This window comes from Eurytemora carolleeae, unplaced genomic scaffold (assembly GCF_000591075.1).
Source record: "Eurytemora carolleeae unplaced genomic scaffold, Eaff_2.0 scaffold1829, whole genome shotgun sequence".
NCBI classification, from domain to species: domain Eukaryota; kingdom Metazoa; phylum Arthropoda; class Copepoda; order Calanoida; family Temoridae; genus Eurytemora; species Eurytemora carolleeae.
In genome coordinates this window covers 12056-37080 of record NW_019397930.1, presented here as the reverse complement: position 1 = coordinate 37080, position 25025 = coordinate 12056, and the positions used below count along the sequence as shown (strand labels likewise).

Genomic DNA, 25025 nt, shown 5'->3' with positions numbered 1-25025 from the left:
AGGGCTTAACAAAACAATGCCTAAGTTGCGCCTCTAGAAAGATAGATGAACTAAACGAAAATCACAAAGATTGATTAATGGATAACATGGTGCAGATTAAACGAATAGATAAAATAAGTCGTCTCCAGAATAAATTATAATATAAAGACGACCTACACTGTCAGAGAAACATTTTAATACTATATCGAACTAACCGAAAACATTTTAAAACATTTCTTTAAAAATTATGATCAGAAATTTAAGAATATAAAGTCTCTGTGAATTAACATTCTGTGTATAATTTCAAACATAATATTCGTATCATAAATATATATTTATGATACGAATAGACATTTTTTTTCTTTAGTTAGATGACTTTATCGATAAATAGATGTATGATGAGTATATTGATGAATAGATGAATAGAAGACTATGTATGCATGAATGAATGGATATAAGAATGAATAATGGATATATGAGTATATGGATGAATATATGGAAAGATAACTATATAAATTGATAGATGACTATATGAATTGATAGATGACTATTTGAATTGATAAATGGATAGATGACTATATGAATTGATAGATGACTATTTGAATTGATAAATGGATAGATGACTATATAAATTGATAAATGGATAGATGACTATGTAAATTGATAGATGGATACATGACTTTATGAATTGATAGATGGATAGATGACTATATGAATTGATAGATGACTATGTTAATTGATAGATGGATAGATGAACAAATGAATTGATAGATGACTACATGAATTGATAGATGGATAGATGGCTATATAAATTGACAGATGGATAGATGACTATATGAATTGATAGATGGATAGATGACTATAAAAATTGATTGATAGATAGATGACTATATAAATTAATAGATGGATAAATGATCGACTATATGAATTGATAGATGGATAGATGACTGTATGAATTGATTGATGGATAGATGACTATATAAATTGATTGATAGATAGATGGCTATATGAATTGATAGATGGATAGATGACTATATGAATTGATAGATGGACAGATGACTATATGAATTGATAGATGGATAGATGACTATATGAATTGATAGATGGACAGATGACTATATGAATTGATAGATGGATAGATGGCTATATAAATTGATTGATAGATAGATGACTATATGAATTGATAGATAGATAGATGACTATATGAATTGATAGATGTAAAGATGACTATATGAATTGATGGATGGATAGATGACTATATGAATTGATAGATGGATAGATGACTATATGAATTGATGGATGGATAGATGACTATATGAATTGATAGATGGATAGATGGCTATATGAATTGATAGATGGATAGATGACTATATGAATTGATTGATGGATAGATGACTATATAAATTGATAGATGGATAGATGACTATATGAATTGATAGATGGATAGGTGACTATATGAATTGATAGATGGATAGATGACTATATGAATTGATAGATGGATAGAATGACTATATAAATTGATAGATGGATTGATGACTATATGGATGAATAGATGGATAGATAAATATATGGATGGATTGGTAGATAGATGAGTATTTGGATGAATGTTTAAACTAAAACAATAAATCAAAAAACCTGAATTTCTCAATCTATATTTTTACATATTTTCTACAAGGTATAGTTTAATATATACAATATTATTCTCCTTCACGACTTAACACGTAATACTTAAAGGGACTGTTAACGAATTCAAGTGACTCTCAAGTACCTACAATGGTACTCTCAAAAGCGTTGTCTCCAAAAAAAATGAATTGATATTAATAATTTACTAATTGAAAATTGATTGTTGTCAACTGTGGTTTCTCTACAGAGTGGCATAAGGATTTCAGCTTCAAAACAATGGCAGAAATTGCTAAAACTTAACACCTTTAAACGTAGAAAAATAATTATATCTTCCACATAATTAATCAGATGAAGGTTGTGAATAAGGAATGGATAGGCCCTCCTCAAATTGAAGCTCACTTGAAATGAAAACGAAAGTCCTTTAAAACACTTCTTTCTTCTTTTTTCCTTCTGTTCCACAGATTTAAGGGTCTCGCTATATTACTTTTTTATGCGAACATGTCATATAAAAATTCAATTCAAGAAATACCACAACGCTTTGTTTGAAACATCTAAGCTCATATATAAATATATTTTGTCACGCTAGTCTTATGTTTATTGGTTACCCCTGCACTAAACGTTTTTACTGTTTTAACAAATATGAAATATCAATTTATGAGATCGTAAATATAAAGGAGAATACAGGGGCGTAGTCAGGAATTTGTACAGGGGGGCTTACATTTTTTTCTTTCCGGGGGGGGGGGCTCATTACCCATTGTGGTTCAAAACCCCCCTGGAAACCATAGATTTATCTTACCAAGGGGGGGGGGGCTGAGCCCACATAGCCCTCCCTGAATACCCCTCTGAGGATAAACATTTAGTTTGTTGACTTTAACACTTTCTTCACCGGAGAAACTAAATAAACATCAAATATTTTCATATTTGCAGCAACTGAACACTAGCAATAAACTACAATTTTTTAATCCCTATATCTTTAACTCCTGATGGTGTGAACATTAGATATTTCAAACTTAGATTACTTGATAAAACAGAATTTGTAGTTTATAATAGATTGCGAAGACAGGGCTTAACAAATTTGAATTTGTGGCTAGTGTTCAGTTCCTTTGCAAATAAAACTATTTGGTACAGTTTAAATTGTGTACGAAAAAATATGCCATAGAAGTTCATGAATTATGAATGTTTGGCATTATGAAGATGGGCGGGATGCAACCTGAATTCTTGAAATGAATTTATTAATGGTGATAACGATCTAGAACCTGATAAGTATGTACAACAACTTTAAACCATTGAACAGTTGTTTAATGATTTTATTACATCTCCTCAGGAAAATTAAACTATTTTCCCTTTTTAGACGAAAGTGCTCAAAGATAAGCAGTATAGCCCCCCCCCCCCCCCCGCGAAGAAAAAGCTAAAATACATCATTTTAATCTTCAACAAATTTGTACTCAAAATATGAACTCTTTGAAAATGTTTGAAATTATGAATTGTATATTGGGGAAATAAACATTTGTCAGATATCCCTATCACCTGGTTCGATGTGAACATTTAATTTGAGATCTACAGAGATCCAGGCATTCAAAACTTCAAGGCTGGATCCAGGCATTCATAAAAATTCAAGGCTGGATCCAGGCATTCAAAAATTCAAGGCTGGATCCAGGCATTCATTGCTCAGGCTAAGATTTTTTACTGCTTCCATCAGAAACTTAATTTGTAATTTATATGCTTCCTGGTACATTCCTCTTAAAGAAGATCATTAAGTCCATTCACTGCATACTCCGGTTCATTTCAAGTACGGAGCCGACTTTTAATAAACAAGAGCAAGCTTTACAGTACACAAACCGACTGTACATGGCTAAACGGGGCAGTGCAAAAAATGCATCAGTTCACTCTAAGAAGATTCTGGTGAAAATTCTGAAGTTTCCACCTACAGTTGTGTTAGCTTACTTTAACCTCTCTGAGAGAATTAAACGCGCATAGTTGAAAATGGTAATAATTCTCCATTTAGGGACATTTATACGGTGTGAAGGGTACCCGCCCCCCTAAGTGCGCCCCTGATTGGCAAAGAAATATATCTAGCTTATCTTGTCTAACTAAAGGGGTTCGTGTACTAATTTTCCCTCATTAACTACATTAAATACATTCCTTTATCTAGATTCTAGATTAACTTTATTGACAGATAAGAAGGATTCGGCTATATAAACACTACTACAGTCTCTTTGATACAGACCATCGATGTTAGTAGTATAGATAGTGTTACAAGAAGACGATAGACAAGGTTGAAGTATAGTTATATTGTTAAAAGAAGAAGGGCAGCAAGGTTGAATTGTTATTGTTACAAGAAGACGCGCACGCGAGGGCAACAAGGTTAAAGTATAGGTATTGTTACAAGAAGATGGGCAACAAGGTTGAAGTATAGATATTGTTACAAGAAGACGGGCAACAAGGTTGAAGTATAGATATTGTTACAAGAAGACGGGCAACAAGGTTAAAGAATAGATATTGTTACAAGAAGACTTGCAACAAGGTTAAAGTATAGACATTGTTACAAGAAAACGGGCAACAAGGTTGAAGTATAGATATTGTTACAAGAAGACGGGCAACAAGGTTGAAGTATAGATATTGTTACAAGAAGACTTGCAACAAGGTTGAAGTATAGATATTGTTACAAGAAGACTGGCAACAAGGTTGAAGTATTGACATTGTTACAAGAAGACTTGCAACAAGGTTGAAGTATAGACATTGTTACAAGAAGACGGGCAACAAGGTTAAAGTATAAACATTGATACAAGAGGCCTAAATTATAAATGATTATAAGGCTAATATCAGACCTTCTTCAATAAGCCCATAGAGTTTTAGTTTTTAGTGGAATTGGAAATTTTGCTTAGATATTAAAAACGTATTCAATTTCAAAAATATGACTTCATTTGACCCTTTTCCGCCATATTTGTTCATTATATACAATAAATATGTGTATTGGTTGCCTCTAAAACTCCTCCATATTTATATTATATATACAACTAAATATTTTTAGAAAATGACAGATTGAGCACGCTACCTAAACCACAAAACCCTAATATGGAAACGTTTAGGCTTGCCTTTCAAAATCCTGGATAGTTCTGACCCATATAATACACGTATTAATATTTATCAGTTTGAATAAATATCTTTTTACTCATGATCACTTTTTAATTTTATCAAAATTATTTAGTAAGTGGGAGAAAGTTTTCCCTTCTTCACAATACGCCTGAATTTGCAAAACAATTTGAATGATTATACTCTAGTCCTCTGCAATATCGTTGGTTATATTGTATACTCTAGTCCTCTGCAATATCGTTGTTAAAGTTTGTTAAAGTCCAATTAGCAGCTCTGGACTTGATCAGTTCTAATCAGATCTTCTAGGACAATCTTTAAACAAAACTAACTGTTTCTGAGATAAGGGGGAATTTTAAAGTACAGAGTCTTAAAAGAGATTTTCTCAACTGTGTTGGGACACATTTTCATCGGAGCTGAATAATCCCTTAAAAACAAAACATTCAAAGCCGTACGTATATTGGGGGGGGGGGGCTATTGTGGCTCAGCCCCTCTCCCCCCAGGACCAGTGAAATAAATTCCGAACCCCCTAGAGAAATAAAAACACATTTATGCACAAGTCCGCCATCCTAGATCACTCTAAAGGTACTGTTTAGAAACGGACTCCCTCTCGGTCCTAAAACAAAATGGAGAATTCAAAATTACGCATTAAGTCCCTTATCATTGTAAAATCGCTTTCTCAAACCTTTCTTTTGGTGCTAAATAAATAATACAATAAAAAGTAACCAAAGCGGAGGATTGTAAACCTTTGGGCAGTGTGAAAGCGTTTTAGAGAGTATTTAATGAAGTGATGTGTTTATAAAACAAGGATATAAAAAAATAATGAGAAATTGATTTAATGTTTAATGTTAACCGATACAATTTCCCATCTTTAGATAAAAGAAAAGTTTTAAAAACCTAATATTTAGATACATGGTGTCCCAAATAACATGGGAATTCAGTGACGCTTTTGGATATCGTATTTGTTATGAATTAGCAATGTAATACATAATTTCAAAAGCCATAATATTATTATGTCTGCTAGAGTTTATTTTATGAAAACGGTAAAAGATGTGTAAAGATGTGTAATAATGTCTCCGCAAGATGAACAGTGAAGACGGACAAATTTACTCTGTTTGTATACTGCAATTTTCTTGTTTTACTAAGTACAACTGTATGCAGTCGAAACATAAACAAACAGAATGTGAACATAGCAGACTAAACTCTTACAGATTACAGCTTTCTCAGTAGGTATCACTATACTAAATCAAAGAATTAGTTAAAAAGACGATATCGAATTTGTCACTGAATTCCCATGTTTATGGGGACACCCTGTACATACAGGATGAGACTACAGAGACGACCTTAAAACTCTGAAAACTTGTCGTTTTCAGTTAAATAGAATGATGAATAAAAAGAAACACAGTATAAATTCCGTACAATCGTCTCTGAAGTCTCATCCTTTATGTGGAAGGCAGACCTCATTTTTTGGAAAGACTAAAAGAGTACTGAAGCCCGTAAAGGGCATCGTTATAAAGCTCTTTTTTAAACATTAAACGTTTTTAGGCTTTTAAAAAGCTTTACAAGAATCTAAGATGTAAATCCTATTTTAAAATTGAATGCTAGACAAGTTTGTTTTATTGCACACAGCAAAACTTTATCAAAGATATTTACCGAAACGATTAGTAAACTCGTTTTCCGTTTCAAACAATCGTTTTAGTCAATATCTTTGATCAGAGTAAAAATTTGCTTTGTGTGATATCAGCAAATTTGTCTGGCATGTAATTTTAAAAATTTACATCTGCAGATTCTTGAAAAGCTTTTAAAAAGCATAAAAACTATAATTGTTTTAAAACGGGCCTCAACGATGCCATTCAGTACTTGAGGGACATTTTGTTATCCTCATTCATTCACTTGTAAAAATGAGTTAAATCCTTTGTTTAAAGAGTCATTCTGCACATATAGGAGACGAACGAAGTGGCACGCTTTTACCTCGCTAATATAGTTCGCTTTTTTGTCTCATTCATAAACATTATATAGCCTTATAAAATATAGCAGGGTATTCATGTTGTCTGACTCTACTGCACTTACGTGGGAAAACATTACAGTTTTGATAGTTGTAATGTACAGGGTTATCCACAAAGGATGAGACTTTAAAAACGTACAAAACTCTAAAGCATGACGATTAGACGCTTCATTTTTGGTTTCTGCATTCAATTGAGTATTTTGATGGTTTACTAAATATTAAGCAAGAAAAAAGTTAGTTTTGGCCTACAAGGAACCCTGAATGCATTGAAATGGATTGAAGAAAATCCGAACAATCATCTATAAATTCTTATCCTTTATGGGTAACCCTGTACAAAGAACATGGCGCATGAAGTGTAAAAAAGAACAGAACAGTGGAAAAAGCTTGGTAATCTCTTTATCAATTGTTTCACTTTCTTACCGTCATAACTAGAAAGATCTGAAATAAGAAGACGGCTTTGAGAATCAAATCATTTTACTATAAAAATGAGCATATTTGCTTTTTAAAAAGATCAAATACACATAAGTATTGCTATTATGTCGTCTTCCTATCAAATTTTCACAAGTTATCCCTGTATTAAAAACACGCCCCCCTCCCTTCAAGGTCCACGCACTTTTCTTCTAAAACGTGTCTCGCCATCCCTATTTTCTCTCCTCGTATTTGCGTTTCGTGAAAAGAGAGCTCGACGCTAAAACCGAACATGGAACGGTATCGTAAAGAAGAGAGGTTCCGTGAGTAAATATTTATTTACAGTTTCAAATCAATTTCTAGATATGATACTAAAACGTTAAAAGAACATCGAATATAATTTGATAATTAGTGTCATTTTTAAAAAGATTGCGGTAAAAGATTGTATTAATTTCCTAAGAAGATTGGACTTCTCAGAAAATGCTTTAGGTAGGTATGAATACGAAAGAATAAAAACTGAATTTAATATTCTAAAATCTATTTCAGTCTTGCCATTTACAGAACTTCTTTTTCAAAATTAAATAAATAAATAAAAAAATATTTTGAACCAACCCAGATTATCTATAAATATTTTGAATAAATCTAAATTATCTATATAATATTTTTTATTATAACTAGCTGGTGGTGTGGAGTGTATCTCATTATAGTTCAGAATCAGAATCAGAATCAGAAGCAGAAGCAGAATCTAAAAAAATCATTAAATCTATTTTTCATTCTTCAAATCATTCAATTTATGTTCAATTTCTTGAAACATTTTTTGGAATAGTCGAATTATTTTTTAAAGTTAAATAAAGATTGAAGCTGTTAGTTTCAAGAGAACCCCGTGTAAAGATGGCGATGCCCGATTCACAACGGTACCCTTAAAAGCGTTGTCTGATAAAAACGTGGAAGATATCGTCGTTTCCTGAATCGAAAAGTTTTTTTTGTGTCTGACTTTCTCCATTGATTCTTGTAAACAAGAAATGCGCAAGTCACTTTCGCAGAGAAACCGACAATGAAAATGATCAATTTAAAGAAACAAAAACATTGATAGCTATCAATACTTGTTCAGACAAAGCTTTCAAGGGTAACAGGCACTGCCATCTTTGCATGAAGGGCCACTTGAAATTACGCTAACAGTGCCTTTATGAGGATTAAAGGACCGGTTGACGATATTTCATGAAACCCACCCTTTAAAAGTTACATCACTGTCTGAGCAAAAAAGATGGAGATATCCTTGTTTTATCATTTAATCATTTTAAATCTGATTACGATTTCTTCATTAAAGGAAGTAAATTGACAGAAATGATCTCATTTTAAAAAGTTTAAAGAGTGACGCTTTCTTTAAACTCTTCAAATTAAAGTAACGTTGTAAGTCCCTTGAAGTCGTCATTTGATAACAATATAATAGATTATCATCACGTGATTGCAATCAATGTTCAACTAATCTGTAAATAAAAACCATTTAATAGTTTAGAAATGTCGTTAAAATGCCCGGACTATAAATCTGCTGAACAATTTAGTTTCCTGATTACAGAATCTTAAAAACAAACAAACATAATTTACATTCACTAAAATGTTTAACCCTAAAATGTCAATGTGTGTCTAGGTTGCTTAGTTCATGATACAGATAAACTGAGATTAAGAGATTATATATTAGAATAAATTGATAGATATAAACGTGAAACAAGATTTAATGAATATCGAGAATTAATTGAACTACGAACTACGGAGATCTAGTTGAACCAAAGTGTCCAGTTCAAGTTGAAGATAAGAGGTTAAACCAAGTCTACGTAGTTCAAATATTCCTACTTCATAATGTCTGGCTCCAAGTAAAAATAAGTAAACAGAGCTATAGATGATAACAAGATCAGGTGGTCACACAAAAGCCTAAATGAGATTGAAAATATTCTACCTGTTATGACCGGTATAATAAACTCTGCAAGGTCCTGAACCCGGTCAATAAACTCGGTCAGTTTATTCTGCTCAGGAGTAGGTAGAGACTTCAATAATCCTTCCCTTAACAGTACACTTTTAGTATACAAGAAACTATACAGTACACTATACCGCAGGCAAAAAGAGAGTACAATATACAGTACACTGTAAAGTACACTGTACAGTACACTTTACAGTACATTGTATGGTACACTAAACTGTACACTATACAGTGCACTAAACAGAAAGACAAAAAGGGTTTAAGATTATGTTTACCTATAAGAAATAATAGATCCTTGGAAGAACAGTTTAACTTTCCTGAGACTAGGTTTAAATTTTGCCCCACCTACAATATATAAATTAATAATTAAAATAAACATGCTGCATAAAAACCTTAAAGACGGATAATAAAATACGAAAAAAAATCATAATCGGTAAGATGACGTTGAATCAAAAATTTAACAGGTTTGAGTGGGAACCTTTGAGGAATGAAGAAAAATAAAATTCAAATCAAATCTCAAGCTTGAATATACAATTTGTAATGCTTCGACTGGAATGGTAGCACACTTAAAAAGTAACAATTAGCAGGTTTGCTTCACTAGTACTTGATCATTTAGCAATTAAGACAAATTTTAGAAAAGGAATTACAGGAAACTGTAAAAAAACCCAGTAAAATGTGCACAGTCATCCTTGAGGTCTCATCTTTAAAGACAATCCTGTAATTAACATATAGCCATCCAAGTTTAAGACGACATTTAATAAGACTGATAAGACTTATACCTGGGGTTTCATCTTCAAAACAAGAATACTTTGTGGTTTCCAGTATGGCAGTACACTTCTCTAGACAATAAATGATAATGATGATGTTCAGAATAATTAAAATAAAGTAATTGTAAAAATCTATGAAAATGATGATGAAGCTGAAATTGCTGATCATAAAGCATAATAATAATGATGAGGATAACAAAGATAACAATGATAATGATGATAATCAAATCAAAACGAACAAAATCAAATCAAATCAAATCAAATCAAATCAAATCAAATCAAATCAAATCAAATCAAATCAAATCAAATCAAATCAAATCAAATCAAATCAAATCAAATTATTAAATAACTTAATTAAACATTGATGAAAATGATAAAACTGGAGAAAATAATAACAATGGTTTTAACGATGATGATAATGATAATAATAATAAAAGTGATAAATATTTACCTATTGGATGCCAATTATATGATGATAAAGAAAGTAGTTGACTAGGTTTATATGATCCCTTGTATCTAAACAAATATTCATATTTATCCATTGAATTGATTGTCTCCTCCGCTCGTTCTTTTAATCCGAAGACATAAGACGACAGTCTTTCCGTTGTTTATTGGTTATCAATGATTCACCTTTGGTTAATGTTGATAGAATCCTGGGACCTCAGCGTTAAATATAAAAGCTAAAATGGGGCCTCTTATTTCCAAACTTCTCCAGGACCCCTGCCACACCCGTCCCTCTTTATAAAAAAGAGCAACCACTCATGATTATATGATTGGAGTGTGGGCTTTTTTAAAAAAGATAGTCACAAGAAATTTGTCTATTCAGAAGGAGGTGCGGGAGGGTCCACAAAACCTTTATTAAGAGATTACCTATAATGGCTGTGTAGTATGAATGCATTTTACATACCTCATTTTAGGACAAGTATGTACATAGTATCCCATGTAATAGAACTCTAAACCAAGGCTAACTGTGAACTCTATCTCCCTTTACAAGTAAAATATTGTTTAAGAATACATCATTTATGTAAATTTAAAGACTATGAATTTTTAGATATAAAAAAACACAATAATATTAAATTTTTACTTGATCAAAGGAAGGTTTACAAGGTACCGCTGTAAGGGTCACAACTCCTTGAAAATTGTACTTTCAAAGTTACCTTAGAGCTGAGTATGTACCCAGGGATAGAAAAGAATATTCTGGATTGTAGTAGAAGTAAACTGAGGAGACACATCCTATAAAACATTATATTATTATTATATACTATAGCAAAAAATATTTAATTTTACTAATATTATTAATGGCCGTTCTTTTCTTCTTAACAATATTTTTCAGGATTATGATGTTTTAGTTACTTTGTTAAATACGATTTTTCTTTTTCTTAAAACACTTTTTGTTATTTTGTTTTATTTAAACCTTAACCTTTTATCCTTTTTTATTCCATGCATCATGAATTACCTGGTAATATGTCTACTACTCCAACAGCAATTATTTTACCATCTAAAAATATTAAAAAACAACATTAACATAGAAATATCGAATTCAGAATAATTACTACTACTGATAAATTACCAAAGCTAAGAAAAGAAAACATAAGTTCAAGTCATGTTTAAAAATAAATAAAAGGTCGAATGGCATCTGTACAAATAGTAATGTTGATGACAAGACCTCTATATCTATAGTAAGTAATGTTGATGATAAGACCTCTATATCTATGAATTACCTAGTTAGTAATATTGATGATAAGACCGCTATATCTATGGATTACCTAGTAAGTAATGTTGATGATAAGACCTCTATATCTATGGACAACCTAGTAAGTAATGTTGATGATAAGACCTCTATATCTATGGATTACCTAGTAAGTAATGTTGATAAGACCTCTATATCTATGGATTAACTAGTAAGTAATGTTGATGATAAGACCTCTATATCTATGAGTTACCTAATAAGAAATGTTGATGATAAGACCACTATATTTATGGATTACCTAGTAAATAATGTTGATGGTAAGACCCCCAGGTTGGGCTGGATTTACTACTGGAGTATGGCAAAGGAGAATCACAAAGAAAACTTTTAAATGTTTCTTCAGAACAGTCTGACTCCTTGTCCTGAAAGAAAAACTTTCAAAAGCATAAATGTTTCTGTCATAAGCTTCTTTAATTTTTCGTGAAATTCATAAACATATTTTAGTCTACTTGAGGGATTTAAAATTTGAAATAATTTCATTTGTTGACAAAGTAATACAAAAAATGACTTTAAAGACCTCTTCATTAACGTAACAGAAAAAGAAATTGCATATTCTTTATAAAAAAGTCCTCAAACCTTTACCTTATGAACAGCTATCTGATAAATTTTATAAATACTAAAGGATTCCTGAGTAGTAACATTAATCACTTAAAAAGATTTTATATAAAATAATTTGTAATTGATAATTTTAAATTAATCAGCAAAATAAATAAAGATGATATGGACAGCTAGGCTTAAGAAACTGAACTCAAAAAATTAAATTAATTGTTCAATAAATGTTTTCCTTGAAAGTCTCCTTAAATTCTGCATCTGATTGATCAGCCTTTACCAGCCGTAAACTCAACTGAACAAATAAAATAAAATTGAAAAATGTTATGAATATTTTTCATTTTTGTAAAATTCATTCCTAAAACTTAAAAGTCAGGATAAACCTGGTGTTTGTAAGTTTCTTCTCCTGTGGTTGATGTTGAACCTGCCGTTAGTTGTTCAAGGGACCCGGAGAAAGTCTTTAATCCGTCCTTCTTCTCCGACATACATTCCTTCTCCTTCTTCAAACTTCTCTCCATCCGTCTCACCTTAGCCTTCTTCATCCCCAACATTTTCAACTCTTCTTTTACTGCGTTCAACTCACCGTCTTCTTTGATTCCGCCATCTTTGTTTTTATTCATAAAGTCGTCTTCCTTGTCTTTGCGCTTTAAACCTTTCTTGGTAGAGTCTGGTATTGGTGGGGATTCAGTGCACCCTTTGCCGCGCAACAAGAAGTTGTTCACCTTCTTTGCCACCTTCTTTTGAGACTTGGTAGGAATAAACTGTTTTGCATTGCATCTGTTTAAAAACATTTTTTACAAAGGGTGGATAATTTTTCCACAATAATGATAATTCAAAAAAAATGTCAGACTAAATATTTGGTTTAAATGCTTTTATCCCTAATTGTGTAGAGAGGGCAACATGTATCTGGTATAACAGGCTTGTACACAAACCTAAAATGATAATGTATTATGACACATAACGAGTTCAAAGACAGAAAAAGAATAATACATTTTTATCAATTTGTAAACTCAAATAAATAATTCTAATCCTAACATACACAATTACTTTATCAAAATGACGCTTACTATAAAAATTCAAAGACCATTTTTGCTGATTTTCTAAAACCATTTTCGAAGATTTCTACGACTAACCTTCCGGATCGTCTCCAACCTCTATCTAGTAATGCTTGATAGTTCTCAGCGGATAGATAATGTGCCCACATTCCAGAACTTATACTTCCCTTCTCCTGAAAAAAAGAACAGAATAAAACCCTAATCTACAGAAATATATCTCAATTTTACCGAATCACCTCCCCACCCCGTCCCATCCCATTCATATTTTTAAATCTCCTACAGGGTGTCCCAATTAACATTTGGATAATTTTAAGATGATTAATTATTTAGTGTGCATGGTGCTGCCCATTAGGAAAGCACATGTAATCCGTGAAATGTTGTCATTTAAGTTCAGAATTTGTTTGTTAATGTTTAAATCACATACTGTTGTACTGTTCATCTTACATACACATCATTAAATGTTTTAAAGAATGAAAAAACAGCTTTTGCCGTTTTCAGACGAAACTTTAGTATGACCATTAAAATAAAATATTATAGCGGTAATTCTAAACAAAGACAATGTGTCACTCATTTCACGTGTTTATTAGGACAGCCTGTACATACTTTGCAGTATCCACAAGACGATGACTCGGAATCCGGTATATATGAGACAATACTCAGGGACTCCATTCTTCTGAAAAATAATAAAAACATTAAAGTATTTAGAGATTTATACTAAGTCTTATAATGCTTGATGTCAATATCCACTGTAGCAACTTTAAAATTTAATGAATAAGTGTTTTATCTCTGCAGAGTATAACCACCACAGGATTTTCAAATGGCATTAATTTAATATCATTATTATGAAATTAATATTATTATTATATTTATTATCAATCACAATAAGATATTTCTTGTCCCGAAGTTTTTTTCCCAATAAGATTTACTAATTTTTGTAATAGCGTGAACCCATTCATAAGTTAACCCATTCTCAAGACAATTACTCCCACTTTAAAAGTCACAATCTCACTCTTAGAATTAACTTAGAACTGTAATTAACCGCAGCGTTTCGGATCCGGATCCGGTCGGATCCGTATCATTTGGTCGGATCCGTATCCGTATCAGGAAACGTTGATATGGATCCAGGTAGCGCCAAAAATTAACCAAAACCATGGAATAAATAAATCAAAATGGTTCGTAAATGTATTATTTACATGGTGAAAATTTTTCAAAATTATCTTTAATAATTTAATGTTTACATTTATATAATAGTAATGACGACATTTTTGTTACATTTCGGAATATATAATAAATATAGTTTATAAATTATAACCTTGCATAACATTTAATAGGGAAAATCCGATTCACAGAATCAAAAGTTACCTCGGATCCGGATCCATCATCACGGATGCGGATCCGGATCCGCATCAAAATGATACGGATCCGAAACACTGATTAACCGTGAACTCACTTTTTCAAACCTTGACTCATTCTCCCAAACTTTAACTCACTCTCCCAAAAACACCTTATAAATTACATGAAAACTAATCAACTTGAACAGAAAATAAATCTTATTACTGTGAGACCATAAACAAATTTCAAGCTAAAGGTAATGCTTATCTTTTCAGATAAAGAAATACATTCTTACTCCTAGCATGGCTAAACCAAATTCTTCATTTATTACATTTATCACAAGGTTTTCAAGTTTAAAAATATAGTATTTTATCATTTAATAAAAATCTTCTTTAACTAAGTCATCTGTATGATTAGAATCTCTCAATAGTTGAGTTAATGAGAAATGAAATGTGCAGCACTACGATTAGATTTTCCACATGAGATATTATTCACTGTTGCTCTGGACTACTGTGGACTAATGCTGCGGCTAGACCCTCTATATGTGGTAGTTTACTTCTTCTCACCATAGTGCTCAGGGTTGAAGCTAGGAAGTTGTGGCACCTGAACAAAATATAGTTAAACCATTAACAACCTCTTAAAACTAGATAGTATATTTGTTTGTTTTGGATACTGTTAGTTTGTTTCTAGAAAACGTAAGAAAACGCTAAACCGATGCGGCTGGCCCTCACATGACTCCAGGTAAGGTTTATTAACGATAGAAAGTAGAAAACAGGAAAAAGTTATTAAATTTTTTTAAATTTTATGATGTACTAAGAAAAAAATGGCAAGGAATGCAACATTAATATCTAGCTTTAAATATTATTAAAAACAGGGGCGCATAAAAAATGGTTGAAAAGAAAGCGTACCTAGCATATCTCTCCTCCCAAGCACGAATAGATCTGGTATTTATACTTGACTCCAGAACACTAGTGTGAACCTCAAGACATATCCTTACAATCATACTAAAAAAATAATAAGTTAGTTTTAAGTTATTATATAATCAATCATTAATACAGTAACTTAGTAAGCAATCAATCAAACCATCTTATCAACCAATTAACCAAATAACAGACAATTAACACAAATTAAATCCCATTAACAAGAATTTTAATTATAAACCTGACTGCTTCCTTTAACATGCTTGCCGTCGGATGCAGAAAACATCTGAATAAAAGATAAAAGCATTTATTTTTTTTTAATTAAAAATACTAAATAAGTCATTCATTTCGTTAAAAAAAAATTATGTATGCACTTCAAGTACTGAATCCAATCTAACTGCTGTACTTTTACTCAAGAAACTGTACCTGTCATGAATCTTCTGCAGGTACTCCTGGTGTACTTGAAGTACCATGTTCAGATCTGTAGCCTTTTTTAATCCTTCACTAAACAGTAAACATGTTAGAAATCAACAGAAATATGCAAATCTCGCGCTTACAGGGTGAAGTTAAATTGATAAGTGATTCCTTTATCCCTTACTGGTTTAGGCTAAATATATCAAACCAACCTTCAAACCTTAAAACACGAACATAAAAACAATTGCGACAGATAAATATATCAAAAATAAAATTAGTAGTTTGTCCTTTCCAGTGCTTAGGATCCGGAGCCGTTGGATCCGCAAGATTTTGGCTTCCTGGATCCAGAGCCGCAAAAATATGCGGCTCCACGGATCCGAATCCAAGGGGTAAAATATCAACCAAAAACTGCAAAAAAAAAGATTTTTCAAACATGTGAACAATTTCTTTAATATAAAAATAAAGGTAGAATGAACAACTCTAGACATAAAATATCCATGAAGCAGCGTCATAAAGAAAAGCAGCCAGGCTCTCAGGAGCTGCAGTCTGTGCTGCTTCTGACCAGCAGCTAAGCTTGAGTCTGACAACTCCTGATTCAAACTTTCTTCCTAAATAAAATTAATGTTGATTAGTTACTCGACGACGGGTTTGTAGCAAATATCGATGATATTCTGTAAACCTGCAGTACTTTGTACATTATTAACAATTTATGTTGTAGACTTCTACATAATGACATTATTCATTGCAACTACATTTCAATTAAATACATAGTATGATTAGATTAAATCATAAATAATTGCGTCAATTCACGTTAACTAGTCACATAAGATATTTGAATAAAGTCAGTTTATAGAGTAACTCCGTACTAATAACTGTGAGAGAGTGATCCTGAAACCCTATGCTGATATAGACAGGTTGGTTCGTCCCCATCATTTGGGATCGATATATGTATATATAGCTTGTTGATAGCTAGGGTTGTGTCCTTGTGTGGAGATCCATCATCACGGATGCGGATCCGGATCCGCATTATCGATATATGTATATATAGCTTGTTGATAGCTAGGCTTGTGTCCTTGTGTGGCATTTAGAGCACTGAATTGATAGCTTGTTGGATAATGGATAGCTACGCTTGTGTCCCTGTGTGACATTTAGAGCCTGAATTAATAGCTTATTGGATAGCTACGCTTGTGTACCTGTGTGACATTAAGAGCCAGGTGGGTTGTGCCCTGTTTGATAATAGCTTGTTGGACAGCTACGCTTGTGTCCCTGTGTGACCTGGTTTACTTTAATAGCGGACGGGTTGAATCTGGATAGATACGTTTCGACAACTTGTTATGGAGTAGGGCTTTACTCCAGGTATGTTAGTTGCTTTAAAATTAAAATTTTAGTTTAACATCTGTTCATACTCTGATAATGAAAATGGCAGAACAGTGTGTTTTGAATCTTCTATTACGAAATTCAAACTCTAAAATCAAAAAATTTACTCAGCTAGATGCTTTTTGCTTCTAACACAAGCTATCGTGGCAAAAATTAAGAAAGACCCGCATTTTTTAAATTATAAATCTTTAAACATCATTGCAAAGCAAACGAATGATTAAAATTTGTCACGACATTTATAATAGAGAACGAAAAAGGAAGATTTTGAAGTAAAAAGGGCAAGTTTTAAATTCAAATGTCTGCCAAAAGTTATTATTATTATTATTAGAAGACAACCCGTCGTTCAGTGAAGTTGGGGCCGGCACTCCTGTCCACCGAGCGTATCCATGGACAATGCCCCACATTGTCCCGGAAGGAGACTTATTGTAAAAGGCGGTCTGCCCCGAAGAGCCCATTTTTATTAATTAGATTGCTTATAAAATACTAGCGTGGAACCCTGCGCTGCCAAGGTTACTAAATGTTACTCCCGCCGTTTACCCGCACTTGGACGATTTTACCAGGAAACTAAATTTTCGATATTCAAGTCGACCCACTCAACTTAGAATCTCAAAACCAAGCTAAGAATATTCCCGTGGGTCTCCCGAGTTCCCCAATCAAAATTGGAGACAAATCGGTCCAAGGGCTCCTTAGTTATGATTGGAAAAATAAACAAACAGACCGACACAGAGATTACAACTTTATATATATAAACTGATCAGACCTGCTCCTCTTCTACTATTTGTTTATCTATTCTAGATATCTGTGTGAGGGATATGGACTGTATACACCACAACGCCCGCTTCACGCTCACCAGGAACAGGAACACCTTGTTGTACATCTTCAGCTTATCAGGACTAACAACACCAATCACAATATTTAAACTTTTGGCGGAAAATACAAAAACATTCCAATGTTGAAGGCTTCTAATAGTCAAGTTGTCCATCCTATTTGATAAGTTTTCAGGCATTAATTTGTTCACTTTCAAAAGATTCCACAAAAAAATTTCTCCCTACAATCAGACTTTTTTTTTTACATTAAGTAAATTTCAAAAGCATGACTCTGACAGAAGAGAGAATCCTCAAAGTCAAGATAATTCTAATTGAAATAAAAGTAAAATTTTAGTTCATAAAATTTGGACAGATGCGAAACTTAAAATATTTTTGTTCAGTCGCTCAAATAAACCGAAAAACTTGAATGGATAAAAAACAGAATTAAGGACTCCCGATTATTCGTGACATATTCCCGTTTTCATTCAAAATAATTTCATGAAAAAAAAATTTAAATAATTTAAACGCAGAATCGACAGTTTAAGATTTTTTAAATAGAATTTTTCAAGAATCTTTTTAAATCCTTTTAAAATTAATTTAAATTCGCTTCTTGACAGATTTCTAAAAACAGCTTCGGAAAAAATATTGCATTCCTAAGGATGATATTGAGGGGCCAGGAGATCTGCATGTTGATAAAGAGCCCCTGGAGGGAGAGGAGGGGGGAGTTGGAGGATGAGGAGGGAAGGTAGGAACAGGTAAACTGATCAAACCAACCTTCAAACCTTAAAACACGAACATAAAAACAATTGCGACAGATAAATATATCAAAAATAAAATTAGTGGTTTGTCCTTTCCAGTGCTTAGGATCCGGAGCCGTTGGATCCGCAAGATTTTGGCTTCCTGGATCCAGAGCCGCAAAAATATGCGGCTCCACGGATCCGAATCCAAGGGGTAAAATATCAACCAAAAACTGCAAAAAAAAAGATTTTTCAAACATGTGAACAATTTCTTTAATATAAAAATAAAGTTCTTTTAAGGTTAAAAAATATAAAAGTTTTACCTTTGTGAAAGACAATCTTGAAGAAGAAGAGTTAGAGAACTTGAATCCAGTAATCCAACATCACGCCTCAAATAAATACAGTTAAATCTTGGAAAATAAATCAACTTAACTATTTACTTATTTACTAATTTATTAATTTAATAAACCAGATTTATCAATAAAATAACTGTGAATTGAAGGATCTATACTAAAAATGACATCTGCTAAGTTAAACCCATTAATTTCCACAATGTCGTTGAATTTGTTTCCAAATCAGGCGGATGGATACCCTTGCTACAATGCTGTGCAGCACTCCAAACGAAGGAGAGGGTAAATTTATCTGACATTACAGATACAACATTGTGACCTTGTAGCTCCTCCAGTTATGATTCTACGCCCAAGAATACTTCATACTTCTTAATATCTCTTCCATTGGAGAAGTTTTAATGGAAAAAGTTTCAGATTTCAATATTACGTGAAATTTACTTAAGTATCTCGTATTTAGAATTTTTTTTCTTCTAAAAATTAAGTTTTAATTCGTTATTTTGTAAGGATTTTTTGCTTTTTCTAACTTTAATTACAATCATTAATTTAAATTAATCCTTGTAAAAAATCAAAATACTTGTAGTTTATTCTAACGTTGAACTACAGTCCGTTTAATTTAATTTAAATAATTCTAAAATCTTTGATGGAAGTTTAGAAGAAACGATTTTACTCATCTATCAATTAGTGTTTCGCAATTATTCGCGTATTTATGGATCTATGGGTAGACTTGTTTCTTGTCAATTTGATTAATTTTATTGTGTCAATTATTTTGATATCGCCCCCAAAGGGCAGTACAATTTAGGACTAGTTTTTATTTCTAAACATCATGTTGTGATTACATAGTACAAACTTACTGACGATGATGTCAATTAACATTGGATAAATGTTTCAGGACTACTGGATTATATCCCCTGACGTCATAGGTATGATAATTTTATTTTGTAATTATAAATTAGATATATTTTGCTACCTTTAAATTGATAATTCTAATGTTATGTATTTTTCAGTATGAAAACATCAGTAAGAGATGAATAATTAAAGACTGTCTACTTATTTGTCTCTCAGTTCTTTATAGCCGTGTTGTGGGCAAGTTTTTTACGAAGGTTGCGAAACAATTGGTTTCTACCTGTGAAGGATATTAAATATATTGTTGCTGAAGTCCTGCATGATATCCCCGGCCTCCAGGAAGAACACCAGCCTCGCCCTCCTCAATATCGACTCTATCTCCAGCTCCTTCATGATTATTTAGATATCATGGTAGACAAATATGTCAATAGAATGAAGACGACTTTTGATATCAACTTTGATTTGTATAAAGCTGTTAAACAGCATGGATACACCAAAATATAGAAGTCAAGAGAAGAGCTGTCAATAAGAAAAACTTCTTTGATTAATTGTAAACTTGTAATTCAAGAAAAGCTTAATAACAATCAAAACTTAATAAAAAAGTCGTCTTCATTGTATTGATATAAAATTGATATTTTATTTTTTTACAACTGCTGATGAGAAAACTAATCTTCGGACCAAAAGAATTGTAAGTTTTGAGAAAGGTTTATGAAATTGGGATTATTCAAAAATAAAAAGGACATTTGAAAATTGCCACAAAAATATTTCTGTCTATTGTTAACATAGAAGTCACTTTATTCTTTTGTTGTTAAAGAGAAATAATTTGTTACTAATAAGAAAATACTTTTTCTCTTTCTTTTTTTAAACTGTAACAAGTCATTTATATTTTTTAACACAATAAGTCACATGTATTTAAATCCACCATTAGAAAAGAAAGTTATCACAATCTATTTTTAAAAACATATTGCTTCAAACACAAGTATATTTCTGTAAGTCATCTATAAAAATTCATTTTAATTTTGTATCAAGAAAGAAAGTTTATATTTTTTTTACCTTGATAAATAGATTGACAAGGGCTGTGCATGAGCTAGAGTAATGCTTCATAATCCCCAAGCTAAGAGAATCTGCCAATATGGCCTCCAAGGGTACCAAAGGGTTCAGTTCGACCTCTATTTCTCTTGACTTCTTGTGTGTATCCTCCACAATATCCTCCAAGTTCTGGAAGATTAAAGAAAATGCAGCTGCCAAAAACTCATCGTCGACAGATTCGACGATTTCTTGCAAATTTGGATCTGAAGATTTTTCAAGTTCGCGGATTACTGGCGAACCACGTGGGGATTTTAACGCAGCTTTAACTTCTGGTGGAGGCGGGAATATAGGTTCAAGTCGAGATCTAAGATTAGAGATGAATTGGTCGTAAAGGGAAACAGAATTAATTCTTGGGGAATCCGGACAAACTCTCAAATTCGTCATCTAAGAAAATATTTAAAAAATTTTAATTTAGCAATTATTATCAAATAAAATTTAATTCTTGGAAAAAATATTTAAAAATCTTAATGTATCTAAAATTAGTTCAGTTAGACAATTTTAGAGAAAGATAGTTTTAATAATTTTCTTCCTTAGACAAAATCTCGTTGCTTTTCCCCGAAACCAGAATGTTGTCCTCAATATTAAGAAAGAGGGGAAGTGGGAGAATGTTCTCCGTGGTTAACTGTTCCTTGTATTCTCTAGCCTGGAACACATCGTTCCATATATCCTCTTCCTGTTCCATTATCAATATATCGTTAAAACCTTTTTATTTCTGGTTTTTTTTTTTGGCCATATGATAAAAGCAAATTTCAAAGATCCATATAAATGTATTATGTATAGACACATGTTCACATCTATTGTTTTGAAAATGCACACCAATTTGAAAAAAAAAATCTGGGGAATTTTTAGGTTTTATTTTGCAGAATACATAGAAAATAGGCAGTTAAAAGCTAAAATTGTTCATAAAAACATAGTTCAACAGAATGAGGAATGAGAAATTTAAATTGAATAAAATCTATTCACTGTTGTGTAATCTGTCCATACATTTTAATTTTAAACTGACATATTTTCCTTGGATGCTATATTCTTGAAGAATATAAACTCTTCTCTGCAAAAAAAAAGCACTGTTAATCATTCAATTTAATACAAAGCAAAACATAATTAAAATTTTTAAATAAGCATTAGAGCCATCTAGTGGAGTAATTTGAAACTAGTGTTTTGCCTAGTGTCCAGTAGGACTCCCTCTACCAGCCAGTGATTCAGAATGGTTAAGAATGGTTTTATTGTACAGAGGAACATATCCAGCAAGCAATCTAAAAAAGTTTTCAAATCAAATAGTTGTTTTTAAAAAATTAAATCAATCTTAAAATTCAGTACTTAAGATCCAGTATATCTATATATAAATTTGGCTTGTCTGTCTGTCTGTCTGTTTGTATCCAATAAACGTCAAAACGGCTGAACCGAGCGGGCCCAAATTTTTTGTGGGACATCACGTGACCACAGGGAAGGTTTATGAACGATCAGAATTTGTCTCCATCAAAATTCAATCTTCATTAAATTTTTGAAAATTTTGAAAATCCACGAAATTTTTTTGTGAAAATCCGCGAATTATTTTTGTTTTGTTTTACGATGTACACAAAGAGAACATGTTCACAATTAATTTAGAAGAGGCTAGTCTATATATAAATTTGGCTTGTCTGTCTGTTTGTCTGTTTGTTTGTTTGTATCCAATAAACGTCAAAACGGCTGAACCGATCGGGTCCAAATTTTTTTGTGGGACATCACGTGACCACAGGGAAGGTTTATGAATGATCAAAATTTCAAATATTCGTCTCCATCAAATTTCGATCTTCATTAAATTTTTGAAAATTTTGAAAATCCACGAAATTTTTTGTGAAAATCCGCGAATTATTTTTGTTTTGTTTTACGATGCACACAAAGAGAACATGTTCACAATAAATTTAGAAGATGGGCGCGAAATAAGGCTAGTTTGAGTATATTTGAGTATGAAAGCAAAAAATGAGCTAAAACAGACTAAATTTAGCTGTGCTTAATATAAAGTTAACTTTGAAATCTTAGCTACTTTACAGTAACGTTTAAAACATAAGATTGTATCCTTCATTATATAGAATATTCAACAAAATAAACATGTCATTCAAAGGCTTTAGTCTCTTTAGTATCTAATTTAATATTGTAGAAACATATAAAAATGTTAGTAGAGCTATTAACGTTAAAACAAAAATGAACTTTAATTAAAAACCGAATTATCCAACCTAAAATATCTGGGAATATCGAGCTAACAAGAGCATTGTAGAGAACTGAGAGTATTCGCATTGATTTGTAGCAATTGTTTGTTTCCACGTGGAAGGTTTTAATGGCGGCGTCATGAATGTTGCGTAAACTGAGAATTTTCTTCCGCCAAGTGTTTAGTTCTCCCAGAAGAGTAAACACGGTGTATGTTTCAGTCTAAAGTAAAGATGTATTAACAGAATAGTAAACAAAGAAAAACGTTCAACACATTTTAATGATTGTAAGTCTTTAAATTAAAAATTTATTACCTGTTTAGCAACCCGTTCCTCTATGTCCAAAAGATCTTTAGAAAAAGTGTGCAGTACATTATCTAAACTGCTGCAGTACGCCTCGGCAGTTCTTGGAATTAGTCCAGCCGGCTTAGTAGGTTCTAGCAGCTGACGACTGAATGTTTTGAAGGTGTAGATGCTGTCAAATGTTGGTAGAATTTCTTGAAGCAGGCTTCTCAATGCAGTCTCTGTCAAGCTCAGTATGGTAACCCCACAAGTAACATTGAATTGTCCATTTCGAAGCTCAAATATCGGAGAATTTGTTGGATTACGAAGCATCCATAGGATTTCTCTAATAAGCTGGTATTCGGTCACCTTCTCCGTTCTGACGTCCAGCTTCCCGTTCCGTTCCAGAAGCTCTTCAACCCTACCAGAGTAGTTAGCCTCTGAGACGGGAAACCTTTGTTTTTCACTCCAGTAGGGATACTGGACATTGGAACGGAACCATTTCACTGGATCCTCATTCACTGGAACCCTCTGGTCCTCCAGGTTCAGATATTCTCTGCTCTCTTCCCCAAACACATGTTTAGGAGTTGAAGTCTCCTCATCCGGAGAATCCGACCAATCGGAGAGATCGGATTCAGATCCAAGAGGCTCAAGCTCCGTCTCTCCTTCCTTGAGTATAGCCAACCAATCAATAACCTCTTCCTCCTCTTCCTCTAGGAACAAACCTTTATTCATCATAAATTAGCATAAATTATAGACAAAAGAATTCAAAATTGTAGTCTTTAATCAAATCATTATTTATGTAATGATCAACAAAAATCTTTTTAAAAATCCTAACAATGTGAATAAAATTATGTCTCTGTAAAGTGTGAATAAATCAAATCAATCCTTTAGGAAAGCATTACTTTTAGTCTTCAAATTTGAAATTACTGTATTGAATCAAACCTAAGGTTAAGTCTGATAGTTTGTAATGGACCAATAGATTTAAAAACTTGATCTCAAGAAGTTTAATTTAAGAATAATTCTTGTTCAAAGTTCGGTTTAATTGAACTTTTTGGTTTATGTGACAAGTAAAGTTTGGTTCCTGAAGTAGGTTGAATAGGTTCATATTCCAGGTTTACAGGATTCTCTGCCAGGTTCAGCAGTAATGAAAGCAACCTAGAGAAAAGGGTTGGATAGATTATTATTCTTTGAATGTTACAGTTAAACTTAATTTTCTGAAAAGCCACTGGGGATGGTGCACTGAGATGGCCTCTTCCATAAACTCTCTTCGGAATGAAGGGTGACATTTTAATTCATTCATTTAGGTGGTGTATATATTTTTACTGTCTATTGGATTATTTGTTCCCAAAGGACCCAGAAACGACTAAACCGATCGGGCCACATTTTTATGTGTGATCTGACATGAGTCATGACCAGGGCGACAATTTATGAATGTTCTGAATAAATAAAACTTTTCTAGAAAAATTCAACTTCGATTACGAGAGGGACGCG

At 32.4% G+C, this 25025-nt stretch overlaps 2 protein-coding genes across 4 annotated transcripts; both read right to left on the bottom strand.

Annotated features, from left to right (window-relative positions):
- Window positions 1–7757: 7757 nt before the first annotated feature.
- Window positions 7758–14146, bottom strand: LOC111716352 (arginyl-tRNA--protein transferase 1). Of its 3 annotated transcripts, XM_023491788.1 has the most exons (15): window positions 13802–14146; window positions 13277–13371; window positions 13022–13075; window positions 12527–12920; window positions 12379–12438; window positions 12177–12221; window positions 11836–11956; window positions 11304–11345; window positions 11005–11080; window positions 10755–10832; window positions 10299–10363; window positions 9860–9919; window positions 9356–9425; window positions 9060–9163; window positions 7758–7850 (listed from the first exon to the last, which is right to left on the bottom strand). In XM_023491788.1, exons 1-15 carry the CDS (start codon window positions 13889–13891, stop codon window positions 7807–7809), a joined length of 1398 nt encoding a protein of 465 aa, XP_023347556.1. In that variant the 5' UTR covers window positions 13892–14146; the 3' UTR covers window positions 7758–7806. The 3 variants fall into 3 exon arrangements, with proteins under 3 accessions (XP_023347556.1, XP_023347557.1, XP_023347558.1); XM_023491789.1 differs by lacking the exon at window positions 12177–12221; XM_023491790.1 differs by lacking the exon at window positions 12177–12221 and having other exon boundaries at window positions 12391–12438.
- A 608-nt stretch (window positions 14147–14754) lies between these two features.
- On the bottom strand, window positions 14755–15979 carry LOC111716353 (gamma-tubulin complex component 5). Its single transcript, XM_023491791.1, has 4 exons — window positions 15877–15979; window positions 15692–15736; window positions 15439–15534; window positions 14755–15133 (listed from the first exon to the last, which is right to left on the bottom strand). The coding sequence occupies exons 1-4, from the start codon at window positions 15921–15923 to the stop codon at window positions 15022–15024; spliced, it is 300 nt and encodes a 99-aa protein (XP_023347559.1). The 5' UTR covers window positions 15924–15979; the 3' UTR covers window positions 14755–15021.
- Window positions 15980–25025: the final 9046 nt, after the last annotated feature.